A 25,699-nucleotide genomic window follows, 5' to 3' on the forward strand; every position below is an offset into this window, starting at 1 on the left:
AAATGTCGGGACCTTGTCACAAATACGTGTTAAAAGCGTCATTAATCACATAGCTGTGTTATACTGACGTACGTGACGATCGGAGATTCGGATGGTGACTCCTGTTTCACATACTGAATATGTACGTGAACGGATCTACGACATAAGGTTCGCGTTCAGAGACAGAATGTTTACACGACAGAACGTTTACGCGACATAATGTTCATCCGCCCAAATATTTTATCGTCACACTTATATTTAGAAAGTCGTAAATAGTATAGCAATTTAGATGTTATGTGCTTTTAAAAAATAATTGTGTAACATAAAATGTACGTAACGCTATGATAATGATATATATTTATATTTTTAGTAAAAAAATACACGATGTTCGAACCGGGGGACGACATGGCCCCAAAGTCATATTTTAAATATCATCTTATCTCAGAAAATAATATGACAAAACCTTATATTCGCAATTATCAACGATTATCAGTATTTTATGGCATTTTCTTGTTTTTTTACGTCGTAAATATTACGGAGATTTTCAATAAAAAATGCAGGAAACGCTGTTACTCAAACTTTTGTATAACATTGTTTTCATAAAATTAAAATATATATATTTTTTTATTTTAGACAATATTATTTTTAAAACCAGTAAAGGGCGAAGCCCCGGTGGTGGTCCAAAGTTTAAATCCTTGTTATGCCTGGCGCTTCTCATAATCAAAATTTATGAAACATAATTATACAACATACTAAAATGTTATTGAATAAGGCTTTATATACTGAGAAGCAGTTCTTTATTTAGTTCTAAAATGTGGCTTACCGGTATATTAAGTATTTATATAAACAACAAATATAAGTATATTAAAATATTTAAAAAAAGAGGATCACCACAAATAATTATTTTTACATACGTTAATTGCCAGTTTTCAGTATTTTTACAGCAAAAATATCGTCAATAACTAGTTTTTTAAATGTGTTTGTTAAAGAAGAATTTTATTTGTGAATTTATTAGAAAACAAATCTGTAGCAAATTTTGCTATAAATTTATTACTTTAGCAACATTATAACTTTCAGAAAATTAAAGTATTTTCTAATCAGTTTCTATTTAAAAAAATATTAAAAGTCGAAACAGCTGTTTTAAATATATAAATTTTAATAAAACACACAAAATTCTAGTTAAAAAAAATATGTTTTATAAAGTTTTACAATATTAATCAATTTCAATATGCTTTAAATATTTATATAATAATTATTTACTTATTTATTGTAAATCTAACGTTTTTAATTTTGTTACAACGGTTAAAAAGTTAGCACCGTATTGAAATCAAAGTCTGTAAATCAGATATATTTTTTATTAAAAATATTTTTTTATTTAGCTTACAAATAATATGTCAATATGTACGATTTTATCTAAAGCATTAGGGTCCATATGGGATTTCGAATAAAGTCTTTTAGGTATTTATCATCGACTTATACCACTACTATATTTATAAAAATATAATAGTATGCTACATTCAAAAAACTTTTTTAAATATACGTACATACGTACATATATGAGAAACACTACAAAACACAAAAATACTGCTAAATTGATATTTAAGAGTAAAACCCTGAGGCATAAATCTCGCTTACCCCAACGCCAGTGACGTCATTACGAAAAACGGCTGAGATGTTAGGCCTTTTTTTATTGTACCTATTGTATATCCGCCGCTTGAAAATAATTTTTAATTTTGTTTTTTTTTTATAAAATCAGAACTATTTTCAATATATTAAATTATTTTAATATTTTTAAATAAATACAGATATATTTACAAAAAAATACTATTATTAAAATATTTAATATTTTACTTTTATACAAAATATATTTGTAACAATCGGGTTGTTGCGAGACAAAAATACTGAGAATGGTTTTATCAATTTGAATACTGTTTACATTTGAAAATTAATAAATGTTGGTTTCGATAAGACATCGGTATATTCAGACGGGAAATTAGATTTGATACGTATATATATTAATAAATTTTACTAAGCTCTAACATTGGCAAAGCTCGACAAATATTTTAACCATCAACTTTATGAATTGAGTTTGTAGAATTCATGAAACCTAATTCTAATATTATGTGTAGATCTATTACATTCTTAGAGACTTATGCTATTCACACTGTAATGCTTCTCACTCTGAAACGTATCTATTTTTATACGAATTTAGAGAACCGCTTTTAGACTAGAACTCAATTTATTTAGCAACCTCCCAAATCATTGGAAAAACCTTTCTCACACAATGCAAATAAAAAGTTCAAGGGTCGCAGAATCCCAGACGTGTTTTAATGAGAATCTAAAAATAGAACGTATTTTAAACAATTCCCTTTACGTACTTTACGTAACATGTTATTACGAGAAGGCAGTGTTTTTTTAGAATTATACGAAATATTGCCTTTGAGTCACGTGTTCGCCCACTTTTGCATATCCAATAGAATATAGAATAATAAAACTTTCTCAGTACGGAATCGATAGTGACGTTTTTTAAATTGTCAAACGCAGAACGTCTACAGACGTCACTAACTATAATTAATATTTAAAAGAGGATGTGCGGTTCGCCTGACAGTTAAAAATTGACCTTTAATAACGTGTGGTTAAAGGAAAATTAGCTCAAATTTTTTTTAAGCATTTAGAATAGAATAGAGCATTTTTCTTTCACGTCCAGGTCAGTTATTCTCGTTTAATAATCAGTTATGTATGCAAGTTTTTTTTATAAATTAAAAATTGCTTATATAACATTTAATAAAATAAATATAAGGTCATATTGTGAAGTTGATATCAACGCGTTGACCTCAACGTTGTTAAAAAAAGCTACCTTTTGGTGGTAGATGACGTCTGTGTCATAAAATTATTTATTGCCTTTTATAAAAAAATATATTAATCAAAATAGTGTATCATTGAATTCTGGTATATGTCCTTCACCTCAATAATTTTAACTATTATAATAACTTGAATTTGATTTTCTTAATATTATTTATAAAACACACAGATGTATATTTAATACATCGATATAAATCTGGATAAGAAAGGGTTGCTTAATTATTCAAATACCACCTGTCATATACATACATATAATACATAGTACATACGTATATCACATTTTCCCAATAATTGTTATAGATAAAATATTTTTAGTTAATATCTTATTAAAACATTAATGATATTAATGAATAAATAATATTACAATCAACTTGTATGACAATAAATTAAAAATAATAGAGATATTCGATGCTGCGGTAAATATCTGAAACAAAGAATCAAAATTATACATAAGTGGGTGAATCTCTAATAGTATACATAAAAAAAAATATTTTCAATAGAGCTTATTGCTATTAAAAATTTTATTTGTATAATTATTTTCAATTTTTTTTTTTTGCATAAGAAAGCGTGAATCCGAACTAGATGTTCGAAAATATGCATACTTTTTTGAAACCTTTTAATAGCAATCGGAAGTATTTGAATTACAAAAAAATGTTTACTATTTTCACAACAACTCTAATTGCTTTGGTAATTAAGCACTACACTAATCAGATTAATAAAAAATCGCTACGCGTGGGAATTGGCAGATTGTAAAAATATATGGGGGCTTTCCAGTGTTTTTTTTATGTCACCGAAAATTTCTTAACAAAAAAATGAAACAAGTTTGACCGAATCCACTAATAATATTCTTGTTATAAAAAATACTGACTTTTCGTAGTATTTATTTTACGGTCTTAAATCAATTGCAATTTATTCAACTTAAATAATTATTATTTTATTAAATTGAAAATTTTAATAATCTAATTAAATAATGCAATAAATTAAGGGCGAGCATCAAATACCTAAATATAGATTTGAACTTCAAGTTTTAATTCACTAAATATATCGCAAACTACAAAGTCCAAAGGGCTTGCTGCCATTGCGACACTAAACAACTTGTACAAGTGAACGTCATATACACAGATTTTGAAAAAGCATTTGATAAAGTTAACCATGTTTTACTTGTAAAAAAGTTATCTAATTTCGGGTTTTCTGAAGATCTCATAAATCTATTCTCAAATTACTTGACCAATAGATATCAATTCGTCAAGTATAATAACTCCTTTTCAGAACGATATAAGACCCCTACTGGAGTACCTCAAGGATCCAATTTGGGTCCATTGTTGTTGTATTGTTCATTAATGACATAGAAACAGCAATAGAGCATTCAGATTTTTTAATATATGCAGATGACTTGAAAATTTACAAGAAAATGCATTCGATTTCTGATTCCCTCGACCTACAGGAGGATCTCAACTCTATATGGAAATGGGCTTGCTATAACCAATTGCCTTTCAGTGTAAAGAAATGTCACACAATTTCATTTTCAAGGTCATTAACGCCGGCAAAAAATTCATACCATCTAGGCGGATATTTTTTGGAAAGGTTTTCTTCAACTAAGGATTTAGGAGTGACTTTCGAAGAACGTTGGAAATTTAGCCAGCACATTGCAGAGACACATAGCAAATCCTTAAAAATACTCGGTTTTATCTTGAGAAATGCGCGTTACTTCAGGAATACTTTAGTATTACGCACTCTTTATGATACTCTAGTCCGCAGCATACTAGAAACTAGCTCCATCATTTGGATCCCAGGCGTAATGAATCAATGTAATGAATTGAAGCTGGAAAAAGTACAACGTAAATTTCTTCGATATTTATACTTGAAGGAATACGGGTATTATCCGTTCTTGTTTCCCAGTGCTTTTATTTTGGGAGCCCTGGGATACGTTTCTTTGTCGACTCGCAGAAGTGTTTATGTAATTAAACACTTCTGGAAATTGCTCAAGGGCATCGTAGACAATCCTTCAGTGCTCGAGCAGCTTCAAATGTGGGCTCCTGAAGGTGGTTATAGTTCTCGGTCGCGTCCACTATTCTTGCCTGTTAAGTCTAGAACTGGAGCACTTGCCAACTCTTCTCTGGCCAAGGCTATTTATCTGCTCATTTCTGTCCATAGAAATATTGACATTTTCTCTTGCACATATGGAGTTTTGGTTCAGTTCGTATGGGACAATGCACACCTGTTGAGGTGATTTGTGTCTGTTGTTTTGTCTTGTTTATATTTGTATGTATTATGATGTATTTTTACTTTTGACTATCGTGACGCATTGGGTTTGCCTGTCAGGTCACGATGGTTATAATTTTAATAAATAAATAAATAATAAATAAATAAACCCGTGTCGCAAAAAAATCGGATACCTCTCAAAACCTTTTATTTGTACGTTGGGGTATAGTTAATTTTAATCTCGGCGCAATGTGTATTTATTGCTACTGAGGGGTGGCGTCAACAATCCGTCGATGTTTGGCTTATTATATCCTTATTATATTGTTATGACTGAGGACTAATAAACTTCATCATGTCATGTGATACACATCAGTGCTTCTAATCGATTAAAAACTGATTTATAAAAAATCCTGGAATTGCAATTTATTATTGTAAATCTCATTTTTTAAATATTTCTTATTATTTTAATAGACTTGCCAACTTTTTTCGAACAGTCTGTCAAACTAGCATTTCGTGTAAGAAAACTATCCGTCTGGTTATCGACCGTAAAAGGCAACGAACTTCAGATTTACGGCCGTTTGCCTCGCCCGTTTTTCCCCAAATTTTCGCGAATTAAGCACTTTTTGCCCGAAATTTCGACTCGAAATCAGCGGCAGGTAACTACACAATAACAAGTCACGCGATTAACCTCGCTTTGACCTTAGATTTTCTTCTTAAAAAATACACACACACACAACACGCATAAAAGCTCATATATTTATATCAGTAACGGTGAGCACCGCTTTCTAAAATTTATAATATGATATTAGTAAAATATATGTTTATCAAATAAGTGTGAATTTACATCTCCATAATTGTTATCTTTATAAATATAACTAAAAATCGCGGTGTTTACTTGAATTCATTTAAATTGTGTGACAGTAAGTTTTATATATATATATATCTACTTATTTTCTACATTTTGTTATTTTTACAGACTTTCTACAGATTTATTTATTTATTTATTTCAATTAAGACCGTCATTTTTTATTATGTTACTCCAATGGACACGACAGTCAAAAATAATGCATAGAATTTATTGAAAAATTAAATGATACGAACCGTACTAGCTCTTTGACATCTTTTTAGCTAAGACGTCCGCACTTGCCGAATCGCATATGGCTGTGGTCTTCCGGCTCCTTAATACGCTGGCGTTGCACAACCTGTTTAATGTCAGCTATGAGGAGCTGGTCCGGTTTATATTATTTTTTTTGTTTGCTGCTTTATATGTATTATTTTAATTATATATATTTTTTCTGTATTGAAATAATTTAATTATTGTTTTCGACCATTGTAACGCATTAGGGCAACCTGTCCTAATTTAATTTAAATAAATATCAATGAACAATGCCAGCATATTAAGGCACTAGATGGCGACAGCCATAGGTGAGTCGGCTAATGCGGATGTTATGGCTCTAACTGGCATCAAAATAGGACGCTATCGTGACTGTCGTTAAATTGACAACACCACCCTTAAGTAGTTTAAAAATGCTGACATACAACTTTTTGCGAGAACTCAGTAAATCATATCCCAACGCTTTTAAAAGAAATGCGCTAAAGAACATTTTCCGAAGTTTTTAAATTAAGAGAGGAATATTTTGTTACTCAAGGATTTCAAATTTGGTTACTCAGGGATCATGTTTTAAATATGCTGCGAACCAAAGTGTCAAAATTCTGGGATTTTTAGTGAAAGTTTCTCTAAACAGAACATTAGGTGTGAGATTGTCATAGCAAATATATGATTATGTATGTTTGACCTAAGGTACTGATATCAATATTTATTATTATAAAAAAACTATGATGTTTGGAAATAATTTTACCGTTATCAACCAAACCTTTTAGTCATACTGTTGTCACATACTTTATCTGTCGGTCATGGTGTACTATTTAACTATGATCTCTATTCAAGTCTACGCTATCATAAATATTGTTAGGAAATATAATAACAAACGCTTGTATAAACATGTTTATACATGCGTTGAATGACTTATTCAAAATAACTAATCGCAATCAAGTACTAGATTTCAATATTTAATTTGATTAAATATCCTCAAAAATTAATTTTGTATCTAATCAAATTTAATTTAAAAAACTTTCAGAACCATTTATTTATTAAATATGTTATAGTCTGTGTAATACTTGAATAATTTTATTTAGTTGTAAATTTGTATTATATGTACAAATATTTTTATTTGAATCTATTTATCGAACATAATCTCTTAATCTCCTAATTACATTAAATTTTATATCTAGTTTTTAAACCAATATCTATGTTATATCTTGTTTCCAGTTTGTAATTATAAAATTTATATAGATATTTAGTGAACTGTTTATGATTTATATTTATAGAGGAAAGGTATTTCAATTAAAACTGTTTTTAAAACCTTCATTATTTGTATGTGCTATAACGCCTGGTATGTTAATGGTTTAAAATTAAAACTGTATGCGGAAGACGAGAATCTTTCTTTCTCGGCGCTTATCGGTTAAAAGCGGGAGACAAGGACAATTTTTTTTAGTACTGCAAGGTTGGGATTTAATTTATCTACGCCTATCTGTTGTCAATTTTTAATATAGTTTTAAGTATATTTATTTAGCTTCAAGTAATAATATTTTGTTGGATTATCCATCGTTATTTATATAGAAAAACAATTTTACAATCTTAATTTATAACTATGAATTTGATTTATTTGTTTGGTTAAATGTTTATGATTTTTATTTACAAAGAAAAAGTAAGTCACCAGCTGAGTAAGTCAATCAGACATAATGAATACCTAGAATTAAATATTAAACACCTTACTGAAAGTCGGTCAATCGGTGACATCTATATTATTAATTATAAACTATTATTTTTTATCGTTTTTTTTTCATAATAGCGCATTTTTATAAATAAAAATTCGAGTGCCGCTGCTGTGGCTCGAACCCGCAACCTCAGAGTTACTAGTCTGAAACGTTACGGACTACGCTTTTCCGTCCTTTATGTGTTCTATATCGCCTGGTAGGCTAACGCTTTAAAATTAACAGTGTATACGAGAGACGAGAATCTTAGTTTTGTGACGCTTACCTGTTGAAAGCGGGAGACAAGGACAAATATTTTTTAGTACTGCAAGGTTATGGTTTTATTTATCTACACCTATCTGTTGTCGATTTTTATAATATTATACTTTCAAATATTTTCATTTAACTTCATTGGTTTATCCATCATTATTTGAATTAAACAACAATTTTACAATCTCTTGATTCCATATAATTTTAAAACATATATCTTAGCTATATATTTTTAAGTACTTAACCCATGTTATTATCTTAGTTTATAAATATAATATACATATATTGTTTATGATTTTTATTTATAAAGAAAAAATAAATAAAAATTATTTCAGATTATTGTTTATTGTAAACTATATTGCCTGTTAGTTTAACGGTTTAAAATTAACATTGTATGCGGGAGACGATAATATTCGTTTTGCGACGCTTATCGGCTTAAAGTGGGAGACACGAGTAAAACATTAATCTTCGTTTTGTGACGCTTATCTTTAAAAAGTGTAAGACAAGGACAATTTTTTTTTGTACTGCAAAATTAGGATTTCTTTATCTACGCCTTTCTAGAGCAAATCTCTACACTACTATTGCAACACAGTCAACCGATGTTTTTACTAAAGCAAAGTCAAATAACACATATCTGGTTATATTATATTACATTTATATTATAAGAAGGTTTTGATGTTATCCTTGACTGTTTTATTTCTAAGATTAAAAAAAAGCCTCCTGATTGCATTTTTGAAAAAAAAATTTAAAAACTGGATTTACGCAATTAAATTTATAGTCAATGCAATTGAAATTAATAATATTGAATAAATTAATTCTATGAACAATTTGTTATATGACTATTTATTTATAGTGATTTTTTTATATAAATTAGTATCGTACCCGATAAAAATCAACAGATGTTCATTGTTTTTTGTTGGTCATTTTTATGTTCATTGTCCTTTTTTTTGTCTTAAAGATCGAGTTGAACTCTTGGAATTTGGTCGACCAAGTCCACTTATACATTGGGTGGATTTGATTGACGGTTGAAAAAAAGCGGCTGCTTTCTCGGGCTTCTAGTTCGTTTCAGTTGCTTCAATACTTGATAATTTCAAGTTGGAAGCGAAGTGACAGCTCTATCTAAAGTGTTCAAAAAAAATGTATTTTTGCAGGTAGTATTCGGACTTATTTACCTTTGAAAATTAAGGAAAGTTTAGCCATCCTTCCAGTTCATATTATACGGGGAGGAACCAAACTCTTTTTGTTTAATATATATTTTATTTAAAGGTAATTCTAAATTGATTAAATTACGAACGTCGTTATTATAATAAATATAAATCAGGTTATTCTAATTCGACTGAATGCTTATCGTTCCAAGTCAGAAGCGAAGTGGCAGTTCTGTATAAGGTTCCGACTATGTGTCTGAAGCTATTGCAAGAAGTATATTTAATACGGCCCTGTTCAGGATTAGATACTCTTGAGAATTAGGTCCATTGTTTTTACAATGCAGTTAAGCATATCTCGCTTAGAAATACCAAGTAATTTTTAACTGAAAAAATAAAAATAAAAAAAATAACGACAATTTTCATTTTTCTCCAAAAGTATTAATTTATGTTTTAATATTGATATTGCCCCTTTTAAAATAGTCCTTATACATTTAAATACATTTTCATTTGTAGAATCCACTATTAGATATTGCCTTAAGCCCATTCAGCAATTTTGTTTCAATTTTTACTAATCTTCTCTGTCGAACAATGTTTTACTTTCAATGTCTTCTTCGTCTATAAGTATATGAAAATGTATCAGAGAGATATATTTAACTAATACAGTAGCTGCCACATCCCGACATTGTCGTTTTTGTCCAAAAATCCAAAAGTTGGTTTCCTACAATGCTTGTATTTTTTTCTGATTGCCTTTTACAAATAAAATAAAACTGCACAATAATACTCTTCATTAACCATACGATCTAGTTATGAGATTTCGTAGTGAATCTTATCGTTGTATTCAATGAAACCTAATACTTGATCGAACTTGACGTTCTTTTTTAAATTTTCGAAATTGACGAACATTTTCAAATTATTTTACATGAACCGTCCGTGATATCAAGTTCTTTATAATGATTTAGAAATTACTTATTCAATCTCTTTATATTTTCACATTTTATTCGTTGCTCGATGTACTAGGCTGCCCATCTTTCTTGTCATCTTTGAAGTCTTCTCGGTCAACTTATAAATATTTATATTATTCACAAACCCTTCGTTTTAACATAGAAACCTCATCAATAGTCTTTTACAAAACTTGCACTATGTTATTCCACTTTGTTTCATTTTTATGTTGTTCCAAATTTAAAACCAATTCTGTTTCGTTATTTTTAAAATAAAATAATCGTCGATCAGATGTAATGTACAAAAAAATAAACTCAATTATCATTATCGGTATTATCAGTTTTGTCGCAACAGTTTATCACATCTCACCTGCAATTGCGTAATGATTTTTGTCACATGCATTAAATTTTAGAACCATAATATCGATTAATTTATTACATTGCCTTATTGTGATTGTATAATCTTATTTATATAAACCAACACAGAGTTGAGAAACCCTGTCTGTTAATCGGTATAAATAAATTGCAAAACGCCCCCCAACCACATGCCAGATGGTAATCGTCAATCCAGGGACTCTTAACTCATTGACCTAGGCCGCACTAACCCTTGACCATGGCACTATCTTTTATTAATTAAGTAGATAAGGGCCACACGCTTCGTTGAACTTTCATAGGGCTTCAACGCTTATTAAGAAGATTATAACTTAGTAAGCAAGGTCGGAAATTATAAAACAGGTGTGACAAACTTATAATCAATGATTAATACCTGAAAGACCCTAGTATTTTGTTTATATTTATATCGTGTCTGAAAAATCTTAAATAATGATTTATATATAATTTTAATTCCAATCGAGGTTTTCTTAGATTTTCCCAATCTTACGAATGTATATTATGATTAATAGTCGATCTAGTGATATATATTAATTGCAATCTGTATTAATAGTTAATCAATAATAAACATATGTTAGTTCTTTATGGACTGATTTCAGTCTGGTGTCTCACTACTTACTTAGTGGTTGTGATTGTGTGTAACTCTTGTGTAACGCGTTATGTTACAATAGGAGATTTGCAACATATTAGCGTTCTAAAATGTCGTAGTTTCAGCGACACTGATTTTTCTAGTTACTATTTGCGGCTGAGACAGAAATATCCGTAGATGCTACGCGAGTCCGAAAATATTAACTATTGTCAATATGGGTTTTATTTATAAACCTAAATACCCTTGGTGCTCGTTCGTGTATTTAAGAACAACGCAAATTTGAGAGTTACATTTGCGCGTTAAAACGTTTCCGGCATATTTGCGATTGTAAATTTTCAGAAATGATCTTAACATAATTTGGCAAAGCCGAGTTCTTAAAATAAAATTCTAGTTAAAAATACATAATTGATTGCGAATATGTATTATATATATATAATAGTTCCTAAATTAAATATTATATTTAACGTATTAGATGTCTTTTTTGCAATGTAAGACAAAGCAAGTATAAAAGGTCTAATTCTTGACCGTGACCATACGTATGACGTCACTATACAGTGAGAGACAATGAATGCAAGCAAGTTCTCACTCGCGAACGATCATATGTTAGCGTCAAATTCTTATAGTTTGAAATGTAAATTCCAAGTCATGGTTTCCACTCACACATTACAAAGAACATGACATCGAAATGAAATAAAGTGGCATATTGTGACGTTATTAAATTTTCTTATTAATAAGTCGTCTAAATTTATTGTAATAATATTATTAACGTCCTGTTCTTTGTTATGTACATTGTACAAGCTACTTTGTTTTATGTTAATATAGATATGCTTTATAAAAAAACTCAACATCGAAATACAAAAATAGTTTCTCCCTCGTCTCCCGCTTTTAATCAATATGTGACGCGAAACGAAAATTCTCGTCTCCCGCATACAAAGTATTGAATAATTGTGTTTTTATTTTAGTGTATTTTAGGTGCTTTTTAACACATTTGTTTTATAACATAAATAATGTGTAAATATCATCCATTTTGATTTCTTTAATTTCTGTAAAAATCATTGTTTTTTAACACTTTTTACTTTGTCAAAATAATAGATTTTTAAATTTAGCTTCTCAGCGAGCTTACTAAACACAATAATGTTTTCGGCGATAGCTTTGAGGAGCTAATGTGAGGTGATGCTATTCTAGAGCTGCACCGTTTTTTTTTTTTTTTTAAATATTTAATGGTAAAATTATGCTAAAAAAGTGTGGACGCATTGGGGAACCCTGTTAAGTAAATACAAAGCATATAAAAAAAAAAAACAAGATAATTTTATATTAAAATAAATTAATAAATATTTGTTGAAAAAATTTAAATAAACGTTAATCTCAAAGAAATAATATTTTGTTAAATACTTATTAGAAACATTAAAATTGACAATAGCAAAAAATCACAATCGTTTTTTTTTTTTAGTTCAAAATATATTATCATTACAATCAATTTTCAAATAATATTTTTGAATTTTGCAGTATTTTTTTAAGAATAAATTTGAGGATGTATAAAAAAACAATGTCCTTATTTATAAATCGAATGATTTTATCTTTGTGGCAAAAATCTTTAATAATGTATTTCTTAAACTAGATTAGGTCAATTTTTCAGTATATTTATTTTATATATTATACATTGTATATTACCTATTTATCAGATATGCTAGGAAATAGGTATATATTAAAGGCAGAAATAGCGTAGTTTGTAAGGTCTAGACCTGTAACATAAAAGTCACGGGTTCAGGTCCCAACAGCAGACTCGAATTTTGTTTTATAAAAATACTTTTTTTTTAATTTGTGGCAAGAAATAATTCTAAATACTAATATACATAATAATTTATTATATAAATGGGTATAGTGGGACTTAAAAATGACATATTTATGTTTATGAAAAATATATTTTAATGCCTGGCGAAAGCGATCTTACCGCCATTAAAACAAAAAAAAAGTAAAATTCAAGTGAGTACTTTTTTAGCATCCCTCATAAATCTCTAACCTTGCTCTTATCGACGTTTATTTATTTGGGTTTTATAAAAACCATTTTTCAAATGAGATGGAAAAGATATTAATTCTATAGTAGACTTTGAAATATCATGATATAAATAAAATTTCAGAGATCACTAATTAATTAATTAATTACCCCTTCCTTTTCATAATGCTACCATTTTTAAAATATTAAGATCCCGTTGATTCTCCAATTTGTTTTATGTAGCAAAGCTCAGCGGCTAAGCTTCCAAAAGATTTTCTCGGATATTTCATTATATCTTCACGCCCATTCGCGTTGATTTTTTGCTATCCTCACTGGAGCGAATTCTCGGGACTACCACCTAGCGACGCCCGTCTCAAAGGCCCTGTAATTACCCTCAAACTTTGATGTTATAAATATAACAACCGCCCTACCACCGATAGCAACGGGCAACAGTTTTTCTCCCTATCGACCTTGCTGCAGCGTGCGACGGTCAACGATTCGTCACGGGGTGGGTGCCGGCGTCTCGATAGCGCATGCGGGCGCGGACCAGACTTTGCCACCCCTGGCCGAAAGCGAAAATTCGCACGTATCAAGTTTCCATACAATTCAGTACTGGGTAGCGTCCGGGCCGGCCCGCACGCGCCGCTTTTTTGAGCGCACAGTGGTCGCGTTTCGTGGACGCGATACATCATTTTAGAATTATAAAAAAATCTACGAGTGATAATTTTGTGATGTGCGACTGCTTTTAATTCATAAATTTATTTTTGTTCTTGAAATACATTATTAAAATGCGGATCCGCCAAAATCAGCTGTTGTGATACATGAATGCGCAAGCGCGCTTATATCTGCGGCAAAAAAAACCCATTCAAAGTCAAATAGGATGTTGCGGATGTTTTTAAGTAGAACCTGTGATTTATCGTTACTTATAATAATAAGCTTAAACGTATCCTTTGTTATGCTATATACTATTTTTTAAATGTAATGTGATCATTTATTCTTGAAACAAATTTTTACAATGTCTCGATTGCAAAACTTTATTATTTTCTTATGTATATGCACTTTCACATTTGCCTTGTCAACCTTCCCAATTTCACAAATGTGATACGGATGAATATTTTATATAATGTGAAATGCATAAGAGTGTAATTTACATCACATTACATAATTTATATGCAACTAAATAATGTAATATTGTATTAGAAAACTTTTGTGTGAATCATCTTTGTTATCCAAATAATTTTCAAATCAAAACCATCATGGTACTTCATGAAAGATTGTTTTATGCAAATACAAGTAATCTTGCATTTGAGAATTTGATCCAAGTTTTGGCCTCATAACTCATTCTTAATATTCACTTTATAAAGCTAACGTAACCTTCAAATAAATATTAGTTTAATTTTGTAAATATATCAATCATTCCAAAAATAGTTTAAACATGTTTTAAATGATGTAAATATGTACCTCTGATTTTTTTATAAACTGAAAATTCAGACTCAAATATATACTTTTATTTTATTATGCCGTGCAGCGAAATTTTTTCACATTCTTTTCCCGACAACTAGAATAGTACCCATTGAAAAATCAAAGCGAGTTTAAATTAATAAATTCTACAATTTTATTATTTTAAATCTGATTTAGTAGACTTCTTATTCAAATATTAAAAGACAAGCAAATTAAGAGATTACTATTTTTAAAAGTGTAAAAAATATTTTTTTATTTTAATTTTTATATTTTAATATCTATTATAAAACATTTTTGGCTTTCTTAGATTTTTTAAACGGATCTACAAAGCATGGAATGACTTAGATATATTTTTAGATCACTATAAATAAAATTACGACAGTTATAATATCTTCAAATTAAAAAAAATATTTATTTTATACAACGTTTTTGTCCTTGTTAGATTTTTATAACAGAATACCAAATTTAAAAAAATTTCTATTTATCCGGCATTTTGCAATAACTTAGCAAATTAGACTGGCTATCAAACTTTTAAAAATATGTGAAAAATACATTTTTACTTCATTAATTTTTTCCCTATATCTGTGAATTTGATTTCTTTTTAATTAATTGTCATTTTGAAACGTGACTACTAATCATGCTGAATAATCTAAGATGAATACATATGATTAAGATATACTTTTAGAACGATAAAAAATATTTAATGATTGATTAGTAATAAAAAGTACATATCTATTATAGAACGTTTTACTCTTTTTTAATTAATTAAATAAATAATTATCAAATTAATACGATTTTTTTTATTAGTTGCCATTGTGAAACATTATGGCGGATTAGACTGGCTAACAAACTTTATTTTATTTTTTTAAATAATATTTTTTTTTTAATTAAATAAAAATTTATATTTTAAAACACCTTCTTACTCTTTTTCTAATATTTTTTATCGATTTTTTTGCATAGCTGCCATTTTGAAATAAGATGGCATATCAGAACGGTTAACAAATTTAGCCGGGATATATATGTATGCAGGTGTACATATATATAATATATATTTTCAGAATAAGTTTTATGTTGTTATAATTTAAACTACAACATTTATATTTTTCCTAGAGACCGTTTAATTTCAGATAAACAGACAGAAAAAATGTAAAAAATATGGTTTTAAATTTTAATTTTATTCCAATTTCCATTTTTAAACATTTTCACCTTTTTACTCTTTTTTTTAAAAAAAAACTGGATTGAATTTTTTTGCATAGCTGTAATTTTGAAACATACACAAACCCATTCGTGATATTCACAAGATGATTACAGAAATAAGTTTCATGACGACAAGATAAGATTACTGCCGCAATTATCGTGTCTCCAAAAACGATTGAAATCTTAGAATCTTAGATAAACAACAAAAAAATGTAAAATAAAACACATTTTTTTAACTACATATATTTGATTTTATAAAAGTTTTATAATTGATTTTTTAATACCATAGCTAAAAAAATATTTTTTTGCATAGCCGTTATTTTGAATCAGAAACTTATATTTACAAAATATTTTTTAAAATAAGTTTGATGTCAATTTAATTTTAACGATGATGACAGAAAAAAATTTGATTTTAAAACGATTTTTATCTCCTTATTTTTTTCTCATAAATCTTCCCAAACGTTAAACAGTAGCGACGAGACATTTTCACATGTCATTCTGACTGCCGTTTGTATGTCAATTGTGCTATTTTTAAAACCGAACAACGACATACTGACGACTGATTACGTGCTACTGCAAATATTTATTTAGACAAGTATTGAAATTAATTTCTTTCTGGTTTTGAGGCCGAACAGCTGGTCATACACGTGCGGGCAGATCCAACAGATCCGGTCCAGTGCCTGGCGGACAAATCCGATCGTGTGTGGTTAGAAAACACACAGATTTGTCTGTCCGCTGTCCGTGCTCAAAACGAACGGATCGGACACGAACATGCAGATTCTATCACCCGATGGTTAACAGTATTTATTATTAAAATTTGTCCCTTAAGTGATTTTATGACCCGGGCCATTTCCGCTCGCCTTTATTAATTTGCGCCAAAATTACCGCTATCTGTATAAAACAGGTATGAAGAACCTTTATATTTCTGTGGGCCGCATTCATTTTTCTGATTCAACATAAGACCGAATCCAACAAAAACGTTTACTCCCCCCCCCCCCCTTCTAATGAATATTTTCATTTAAAATATCTATTAATAAAAAATCACAAATTATAAATTGCCATTTATTGTTAAAAAAACAGAATACTAAAAATCACAAGAATGTTATACATATTTAAAGGTATCACCCCTAGTATAAAATGAGATTTTGGTGATAAGGTTTTATTACTTTATGAAAGTTTTTGTTTTTTTGAAAGAGACATTAGACAACCGCTTTAAATGGACGCGTAAAAAGTACTGATGTCTGAGTTCAGACAGTTTGCGTGTGTGGCGCATCTGTTCTGGTGTCCGGCGGACATATCTATGCGTGTGTGCTTAGTTAATGGGCGTGATTTTCCAGCCATGATAAACGTTGGAAAGCTAGTAACAGTTTATTCAGTAAAGCAAAAAAGTGTCGAATTGTAAATATTTTGTAGACCGAATGCTGGTGGAGAAGTTTTGCGCTCAGTATGATCCGCTGCGGTCTCTCGTGTTTGTTGTTCTTGTTTGTTCTCGGTCTCGTTCTGGTTGTTTGTCGTCTTAAATTGTCTGCTGATATGACAGATTTGATTTGAATCGTTTATGCCGAATCAGAGATTCCATGTTCACACCATGAATAAGTGAATCTGAAAGATGAATGTTAATGCAAGGGGTAGATTACAATAGCGGTTTTTACGCTAGATGACGTAATGTCTATTGCATCCTTTACACACAAAAAGGTTGTTTTTATGGTGCTTAACGAGCGGTTAATGGGCGGATGTGTCAACATGGAGGTGATATCTTGATATATATGGTACATATTAGCACCATTGTTGCAATTGCAAGTTACGTAATTTTGATATTGAGTATTATCTTATTGTTATCAAAATGCGTTGATATTTGCGACTTATCAGTTCGAAATTGTGGTTAGCTGCGCAGATGGATGGATCTTGCACATTTTTAATAACAGGATGAATACAATTTATTATTATGAATAAATATAAAGTTTGATCCTCTCCCGGGAAAAACTGGATAATAAAGCTAGTTTTTATGTATATAAATTTTAATATTAATTTAAAATTGAGTATTGTAACATTTAAGTATATCATCCAAAAAATACATTATTAGCCTCAACCGCCGTTAAATTATATGGTTCGCCTTAAGTATCGAAAGCACTTTAATTATAGGTCTTCCTGCGAAGGCAATTACAACTAGAAACTTTTCTCAACTAATAAATTGATGAATCGATATTAAATTTAATATTAGCGAAGTTTTATAATAAGTTTTATTCACGATTTTAAGTATTCGTAAACATAAAGGTGAAACACTGTTTTTTAATTAGGCGGAAGATTGGACGGGTGGTTTTTTGGGTGGTTATTCTTCAAGCCACCTACCTGTAAATTGAGACACTTGTGCCACTTCCACTCCCACGCATGCTTTTCAAGTCCATAATTATATTTATGCAAGTCACGTTTATCCTGTGACGATTGTGGTTATATTTGGTATATTTTAAAATATTTTGTCGGTAACCGATTGCTTCGAAATTGAGATGACAATCGATATATACCATCCTATAATATATTTAGGGTATTGTACTATATACCTATTTTATTGTATCAAACCACCCTCGGTGGGCGGTGTGCTTTCGAACGTAGATAGATTTATTTGAACACTGGAAATTGTAATTATCGCACAATGTATCAATGTATATAGATATACTCATCAGATATTTATAGCATAGCTCAGACATATCGTTCTGATCCGTGAGAGAAATTTCCACATGAAAGGGTTGGAAACCTCAGAGTTGGCTTTTCGTAATAATATATCCGAGTCACGAACCAAAGGGTATGTCTCATAAGAGTCATAAGTCAGAAGCTTATGTGTATATTTAAGTTTTTATTATAAATTTATTATGTGGGTCGGATAAATTTAAGATCTTGAATATTTTTTTATTTTATTTTTATTTTTTTAGATTAAATTAACAGGTTACCCCAATGCGCCACGATGGTCGAAAACAAATTTTAAATTTATAAAACAAAAAAACGTATATATACATACATATAACAATACTTAAAATAATAAACATAACAAAAAATTATAAAATATCAAAATTAAATGATACAAACTGGATCAGCTCCACGTAGCTAACATTAAACAGGTCAATATGTAATGCCAGCGTATTACGGAGCCGGATGGTTACAGCTATAGGCGAGTCGGCAAGTGCGGACGTCCTAGCCCTAACGGCAATCAAAAGAGGACGCGAAAAATTTATTCTAAAAAATTGTAAAGAATGTTGCGAACTAAATCTAAATTCGATTTCTTTTATACCATATTTAAAATAGAATCGATATATAACACAAAGCCACCCACTGTATTCATAAACTTCTAGACCCGTTTTGTGACATCACACATTAACTTGGCAAGTGTTTTCTCAAATTACTCGCTGTCTTTCAGAAAATAAATTTTGCCAACGTACCTGTGGTTTCTAAAACTAAAAACAAATTTATGTAATATGATGATTTTATGCTCAATATTTAGATAAAATCAGTAAAAAATATATATCGTTGAAATGTCAAGCGATTTTTTCTTGAATTGATTGAGGTTGTTACATCTTGTTTTTGAGACAAAAACAAAAAAGACTCCCAAGAGAGCGATGTTTACCCTCTCTTGACTTTCGGATTATAGACAGGGTCATAGACATCTCCAAACTTTTTAACTGAAAAAAACGAGATTCCATTAGTTATGCAGCACGAATATCTTATACATAAGTATTACTGAAACACTGCCTTTTTTATTTTATGAAAAAAATGTATGCTTTTTCAGGATAGATTTAAACTTATTCTTTATTCATTATAATTAATTTTATTAATCCTGTTATTACAAATTTATTTCAATGCTTGATACAGTAGCACGTAATCAATCATCAGCATGTCTCTGCTCAGTTTCTTCAGTGGTTATTGTCTCGTATTGCAGTACAGCACGTAATTGGTAGTTTAGTATAAATAATAAATTAGTCAGAATAGCGTGTGCAAATATCACGACGCCACTATTCACCGTTTGGAAGGAGTTCATGTAATAAACAGACACACGTAGTTTCTCTTTCATATTATAAATTTAAGAAAGTACAGTGCAATCAGTTTCCGCAGAATAAATATTCTAAATATTTTTCTTTTAAACTGCTTTTTTTTAAGGTTTTGTAATCCTAAGGAGTGTGACTTCGCAGCCTTCGCAGCTTTTATTAGATTACTTATTTTGGCCGAGTTCGTGTGGGGATGTGTGCGTCATGATCGTATGTTGTATTCAAGTATCCAGGGCTGCAAAGCTTGCTGATCAATCACAATCATGCAGCGATCACCCAGTCAATCGCTGTATTCGCTTCTTATAACACGAAATAAGTATACGCCTTTAGAAAGTGATATCTCTGAGGTCGAAGAATTGTGTATGTGCCACGGGAAATTGTCTTATGATGATTTATATTGTTTTCCTGTGACCATTTCATAACAAAAAAATATTGGTTCAATGAAGAATACTTGTGTGTTATTTATGTGATTTTTCTGGGCGTAACTAGGGCTTTTGTGTGGTCTCAATCTTCAAACTATTGTCTTGTAAATTAACGCGACTTTTAAGAATAAGACCCTACATTTTTTGTATTGAAATCGATAAAAAAATGTGGGGTTCTAGTTTTTCAGATATTAGATACTGATCTACCGTATTTATGAACATATTTATATATGTATGTTTTGTGTCCATAGACATTATCGCATACCAGCCATAATTGAAAGCTTATTTAATTGAATGAAACGCTAGTCGTGTGTGCGTAACACAATAATCGGGTGAAGGTCTTCAGGTGCATCGCCAACCGGATGGTCACAAACGAGATGACACCTAAAGTACTAAAAACGACCAGATCTATTTGCGTTCTTCGCGTTTATATTGAGAGTGCTATAGTACAGTATTATTGTATTCAAAGAAATGAAGTTTAAGTAGGAGATGTGTAAAAAGTGAAACAAGTAGAATTAAATAACGTCGTATATTGATTTTTATATTTGGTATCATATAAATAGAATTTAATCAACTTATAAATATAATTCCCGATATAAATAACTCGCATAACTCATGCATAACTAATTCGATTTATAAACACCTGTCGAATGTTCAAGTATATATAAATAGTAAACATAAAACTTAGGCTCGTTTATACAGACTTATATTAAATTAAAGTTTTATTATATGACATTCAGTAACCGATCTTAAATATGGCTAATCGAAGATAAAAAATACTTATTTGCAAGTATATTTATAAATCATAAGTTCATGAATAATATTTATCTTGGAACAATGTATGAGTCTTAGATCTAATTGGCAAATATACAAATGGTATCTTTTAAATCATAAATATATCTGAGTAGTATTGAAGGTATGAGTTTCGCTCTTCATTTGAATTACACCTCCCGTCGTTCCAAGAATATGCTATCTACGTCATATTGAAACGTCTTTGAACCTTATCTGACGTTTTTCTTAAGCCTTAGGATAAAATATGATATGGTAAATCAAATAAGATATAAAGCTTAATAATATGTATACAAAAGCTTTCGAGAAGCTTAAAGTAAAAATGCTTGTTGGAATGTATTGATTTTGTTTCCGTCAAAAAATATTGTATTATATAAGCAACTTATTTATAAAATTATTAAAAATATAATATATTATATATTTTTATAAACAAATTTATTTAAGAATTTTAATCCAAGGTATAGCCTACCTAAATGCTTGCTTAATTTTCAACAATGCTACTTAATCAAACTCAGTCAAGTGAAATAAAGCGATTAAACTATATAAACGTTCTAAACTGTTCAATTAAATTTGTTAACTAAGCGATTATACTTGAATAATTATGTTTTTCATACCTGTATATTACTATAATATTATTATTTCTTTATAAAACGCTGAAATATTACAGTGGTGCATTTGAATGTAACGATACATATCTATATATTTAAAAAACCTGAAGTAAATGTTTGTTTTAGTAAAAAATAGCGTTGTTGCCAATTGGCAACACAATATATTGTGTTGCAAAATGACACACTAATAACTTAATTCCGAACGGAAAAATATCAATAATCGCATTTTATTTGTCATTTATAAGCTCATATAAATTCGTAATATTAGCTCTTAATTAGACATCCATAATAAACATAGTTTGAACACTTGATTTTGATTTTTATTTGGCATCTAACATGCAAATTAATAACTCAAAGTGTAACGATACAGAATAATTTACATAAAAATCACTATAAGCGAATAAAATATAAATGTTTCCAAATGGCAACGCTAATTAGAACTGTTAATAATACGTACTTTTTAACTTATAATGAGGCAGCTATTCTAAACATAATTTTAAAACACTGACTTTTTACTTATTACATCTTAAATACGAATTAGCAAGTTTAGGGTATAACTAGGCTTAGCGTTATGATATCAAATAATTTACATATAATTAATGAATACAGTTATGTATTTTTTTCAGTAAGCGGTTAAATTTAAAATGTTGCCATTTGGCAACATTGCTAATTTAACGCTTGCCAAGTATTAAAAAATCACATTTTATTTGACACTGACACAATACTGATATGCACGTTTAAATTTGTGCTATTAATTCATAATATGGCAGCAATATTTAATATCTTTTTAAAACACTTTTAAAATTTCTATATTGCGTCTTACATGCAAGTTCAATTTTAGGTATTTCGACCCTTATACTAATAATATTAAATAGTTTACATACAAAAAATAATCTGTTTGTCAAGTAAAATTATATGCATTGCCAAATGGCAACATCGATAAATAAAAAATAATAATGGAAAATAACCAAAAATCACATTATATCTGACACTATCACTATACTGATATATAAATGCTATTATCTTTTAAGATTACTTACATTTTTCAATTCTCGTTATATAATATTACAATAAATATAATTTTGCTGACAAATAGTTTTTATTATAAAAAATTTTTTTGTAGTTATTATCTAAATAAAAATCAAAGAATCGTTGAATTTTGCAAGACATCTTCTAGCGATTAACTTTTTTTTAATTAATAAATATTTTTTATTGAATTTATATTTTATTTATTTATTTTAAATGTTTTGTTGCAACATAAAGGCATAATGAAATTACAACAGGGTAAACACAATCAACAACTACTAAGTAATTAGTGAAACACTAGACTGAAATCAAAGTCTGTATATCAGTGACATAGAAATTTCAAAACACTAGTTCTCATTTGGGATTCAAACCTAAGTTTTTCAAGTCGTGCTGTTCATTTGCATCGTTTTATTCCCAAATAATATTATTGTATATTTGTATGTATTTGTAATACCATAAAATCTTACGGTCAAGTCAGTCGTCATAACTCTTGATATTTGTTTTTAAATACATATTACTAGCTATCTAAATACTTCAATACATAAAACAAATGTTCATATTATTAAGTGACAGATGTAGTACAAGTACATGATATCCGGTACTTCATATCACACTTCTTCTTAACCCAACAAAAAGACATAAGTGCAACTTTCCACGACCGGTCTCTCAACACTCGCTCCACATTCTTTCAAGTCAGAAATCAAGCTTAGCAGCATCTCGGACCATAAACGGACACTTTTTGCGACTTTTACGAACCGTCGGCCATTCATGTATTACTACAGCTTTCCCTTTCCGCGTCCCGACATTGCCCCATTTCTCTACATCTCACATCCGCTCGCTTTCTTTAATACCAAATCAAAAAATTGTAGAATGTTTCAATGAAAAATGTGCCGGAAGAAAAGGACGTTGAGAGCTTATCAAATAGTCTTAGTGATAGATAGATAATTTTTTGACATTTGTGAAAGTGAGTGACGGAAAGATCAGAATGGCGGCTTCTTCGGACGAGTTGCCTCACAACATTCACGGCTTGAGGAAAATCTTGAAGCCGCTGCTGGACAGAAAGGCCAAGAAGAGCAAACTTTACAAGGCGTATTCTTTGATTGCCGACAGTGAGGTGACACCAGGTTCGCTGGAAATATGGTCGGATCTTCCGGACGAAATCAAGAACGACCCTTCGTTGGCGCCATTCAAGAGCCGCTACGAGAAACAATATGGTGAGTACATTCAGATATTTATATAGAATTATTTCTTGCAGCACCATTATAAGCCAGAATCAGGACCTATAATCACAACTTGATTGTTTTTTTTTTAATGAATATATTCAAACTCTCTCGAGGATGATACAAACACTTATTTTAGTTGTTTGTAACCCTGCAGTATTTTTTTCCTTGATTTGTCTTTATCTTTCTTTGACAAGACTCCATTTTGTGGCTTTGTTATGTAACATAAATATTAAATATATAATGATCATAGTTTAAACAGCTTAAGATTTAACACTAGATACTGTACCTGATAATACAACTGATAAATTCTTTTATCAGTTATATTAACACTTTGATTGCCGAAATCCGATAAATCAGCATTTGCTATTTTGACAAAAAGTCTTCTTTAAAGTAAAAATAGATACATTTTTAACGGGCTGTAAAATATTCGCTTTAGAAGCAAATTACATTTTTTCTAAACATATAATTTTTATTATGTAATAAATCAATACTTAAATAGCGAAAAATTCGACAGTCAAAAAATTTATGTACCAAATTTATACACTGTATACAATTTGATCAAGCTTTTTGATTAGCTTTAATTTTTAAAAATACGCAATAAATAAATATAATATGAAAAACAGATTTTTTAAATTAAAGTTTATTTACTAATTCGCAATAATAATACTGTACCATTTTTGTATCGATTTCTATAACACTTTTTTAAGATACATATTTTTTTGCATTAAAAAAATATATTTTCATATCTTAAAAAAAAGAATTTTACTATATTATATTTAACAAAAAAATTACGATATCTAAGTAGCGAAACTTTATAGCGAAAAATTAATGATAAGGATACAATTAGTATGTAATATTACATATAAAGTCGAAATAGCTTAGTCCGTACGCATCATAAGATTCCCTATCGAGCTCGACGGTTTACCGTTACATTCTAATTAGAATCCACTATTATTTGCCTCTCAGCCATACACCGAGGGGGTGTTACCCTGCGCTTCTAAAGAAATATTCACCATTTTATTTTTATTATATAATAATGCTCTTTTCTTATATTAAATACAAATATTTTATTGCTTTTGGAAACAACAATAGTAGGAACACATTTAATAATGACTTCAATAATTAAATTTATTTAAAAAAACTTTGAAATACTGTGCAAAATTAAAAAAATCAGATACATAAGTAGCAAAATTATAGAATGAAGTTAGTGGTATTGTAGGTTAATCAAATTTATTCATTTAACAATCCAGAACTGACGTCGATCCCCTAGAAATAAAAGTAGGAGGGGTGTCGCACGCAACGAAGAAAGAGATAAAGCATGCTATTTCTTATAACGGTACTTCGTCCAGACGACATGAAAATCTTATGAAGCAGTCCGTACGGTCTAGACTAATAACCCAGAGGCAACGGGTCCAGTTCCCTTCAGCAGACTTGAATTTTTATTTATAAAAATGCACTATGAATATAAAACGGGCCTCAACTGCAAATTGACATTTGTTAATTATAAATTATTATATACATAATAATTTATAGTTAATTATATTGTAAAAATTCGTCTTTTAAAATAGTAATAGATTGGCCATTTTGGCCATTATTTGATTCAGGCAATAATGCTCCGTTTCATTCTAAACATTCACAGCATTACACTAAGACAAAAAATTATAAAAAATGAGTTTCATATGCCGCTATTGTAATTATAAAACGGAAATGCCTCTGGAAAATTTTGACTCACTTTAATCAGTCGTTTCTAATATTTT

General features: G+C 29.5%; 1 protein-coding gene and 2 long non-coding RNA genes across 10 annotated transcripts in view; 2 read left to right on the forward strand and 1 right to left on the reverse strand.

Moving 5' to 3' along the window:
• The window catches only part of LOC148229146 (uncharacterized), a 148,590-nt gene that overhangs the window by 74,708 nt on the left and 48,183 nt on the right, over window positions 1-25,699 (reverse strand). The window lies entirely within an intron of this gene.
• hoe1 (OCA2 melanosomal transmembrane protein hoepel1) overlaps window positions 1-25,699 on the forward strand; it is a 95,028-nt gene that overhangs the window by 53,815 nt on the left and 15,514 nt on the right. For 3 of the 8 annotated variants that reach the window (XM_088198446.1, XM_088198445.1, XM_088198442.1), the window contains one exon: window positions 23,830-23,933. The exons of 1 other annotated variant lie outside the window; for it this stretch is intronic. In XM_088198446.1, the coding sequence (XP_088054572.1) occupies window positions 23,830-23,933 (104 nt within the window). Of the gene's footprint in view, window positions 1-13,788; window positions 13,916-23,588; window positions 23,934-25,699 lie in introns of those variants that run through there. 4 more of the 8 variants (XM_088198444.1, XM_088198443.1, XM_088198447.1 and 1 more) reach the window with 3 other exon arrangements.
• On the forward strand, window positions 6,722-10,524 carry LOC148229149 (uncharacterized). The gene is made up of 2 exons (XR_015811484.1): window positions 6,722-7,831; window positions 8,104-10,524. It is a non-coding gene; the product is annotated as an uncharacterized LOC148229149 (long non-coding RNA).

Source organism: Plectrocnemia conspersa, unplaced genomic scaffold (genome assembly GCF_051122295.1).
Source record: "Plectrocnemia conspersa isolate PC_06_02 unplaced genomic scaffold, ASM5112229v1 ptg000011l, whole genome shotgun sequence".
In the NCBI taxonomy this organism is placed as follows: domain Eukaryota; kingdom Metazoa; phylum Arthropoda; class Insecta; order Trichoptera; family Polycentropodidae; genus Plectrocnemia; species Plectrocnemia conspersa.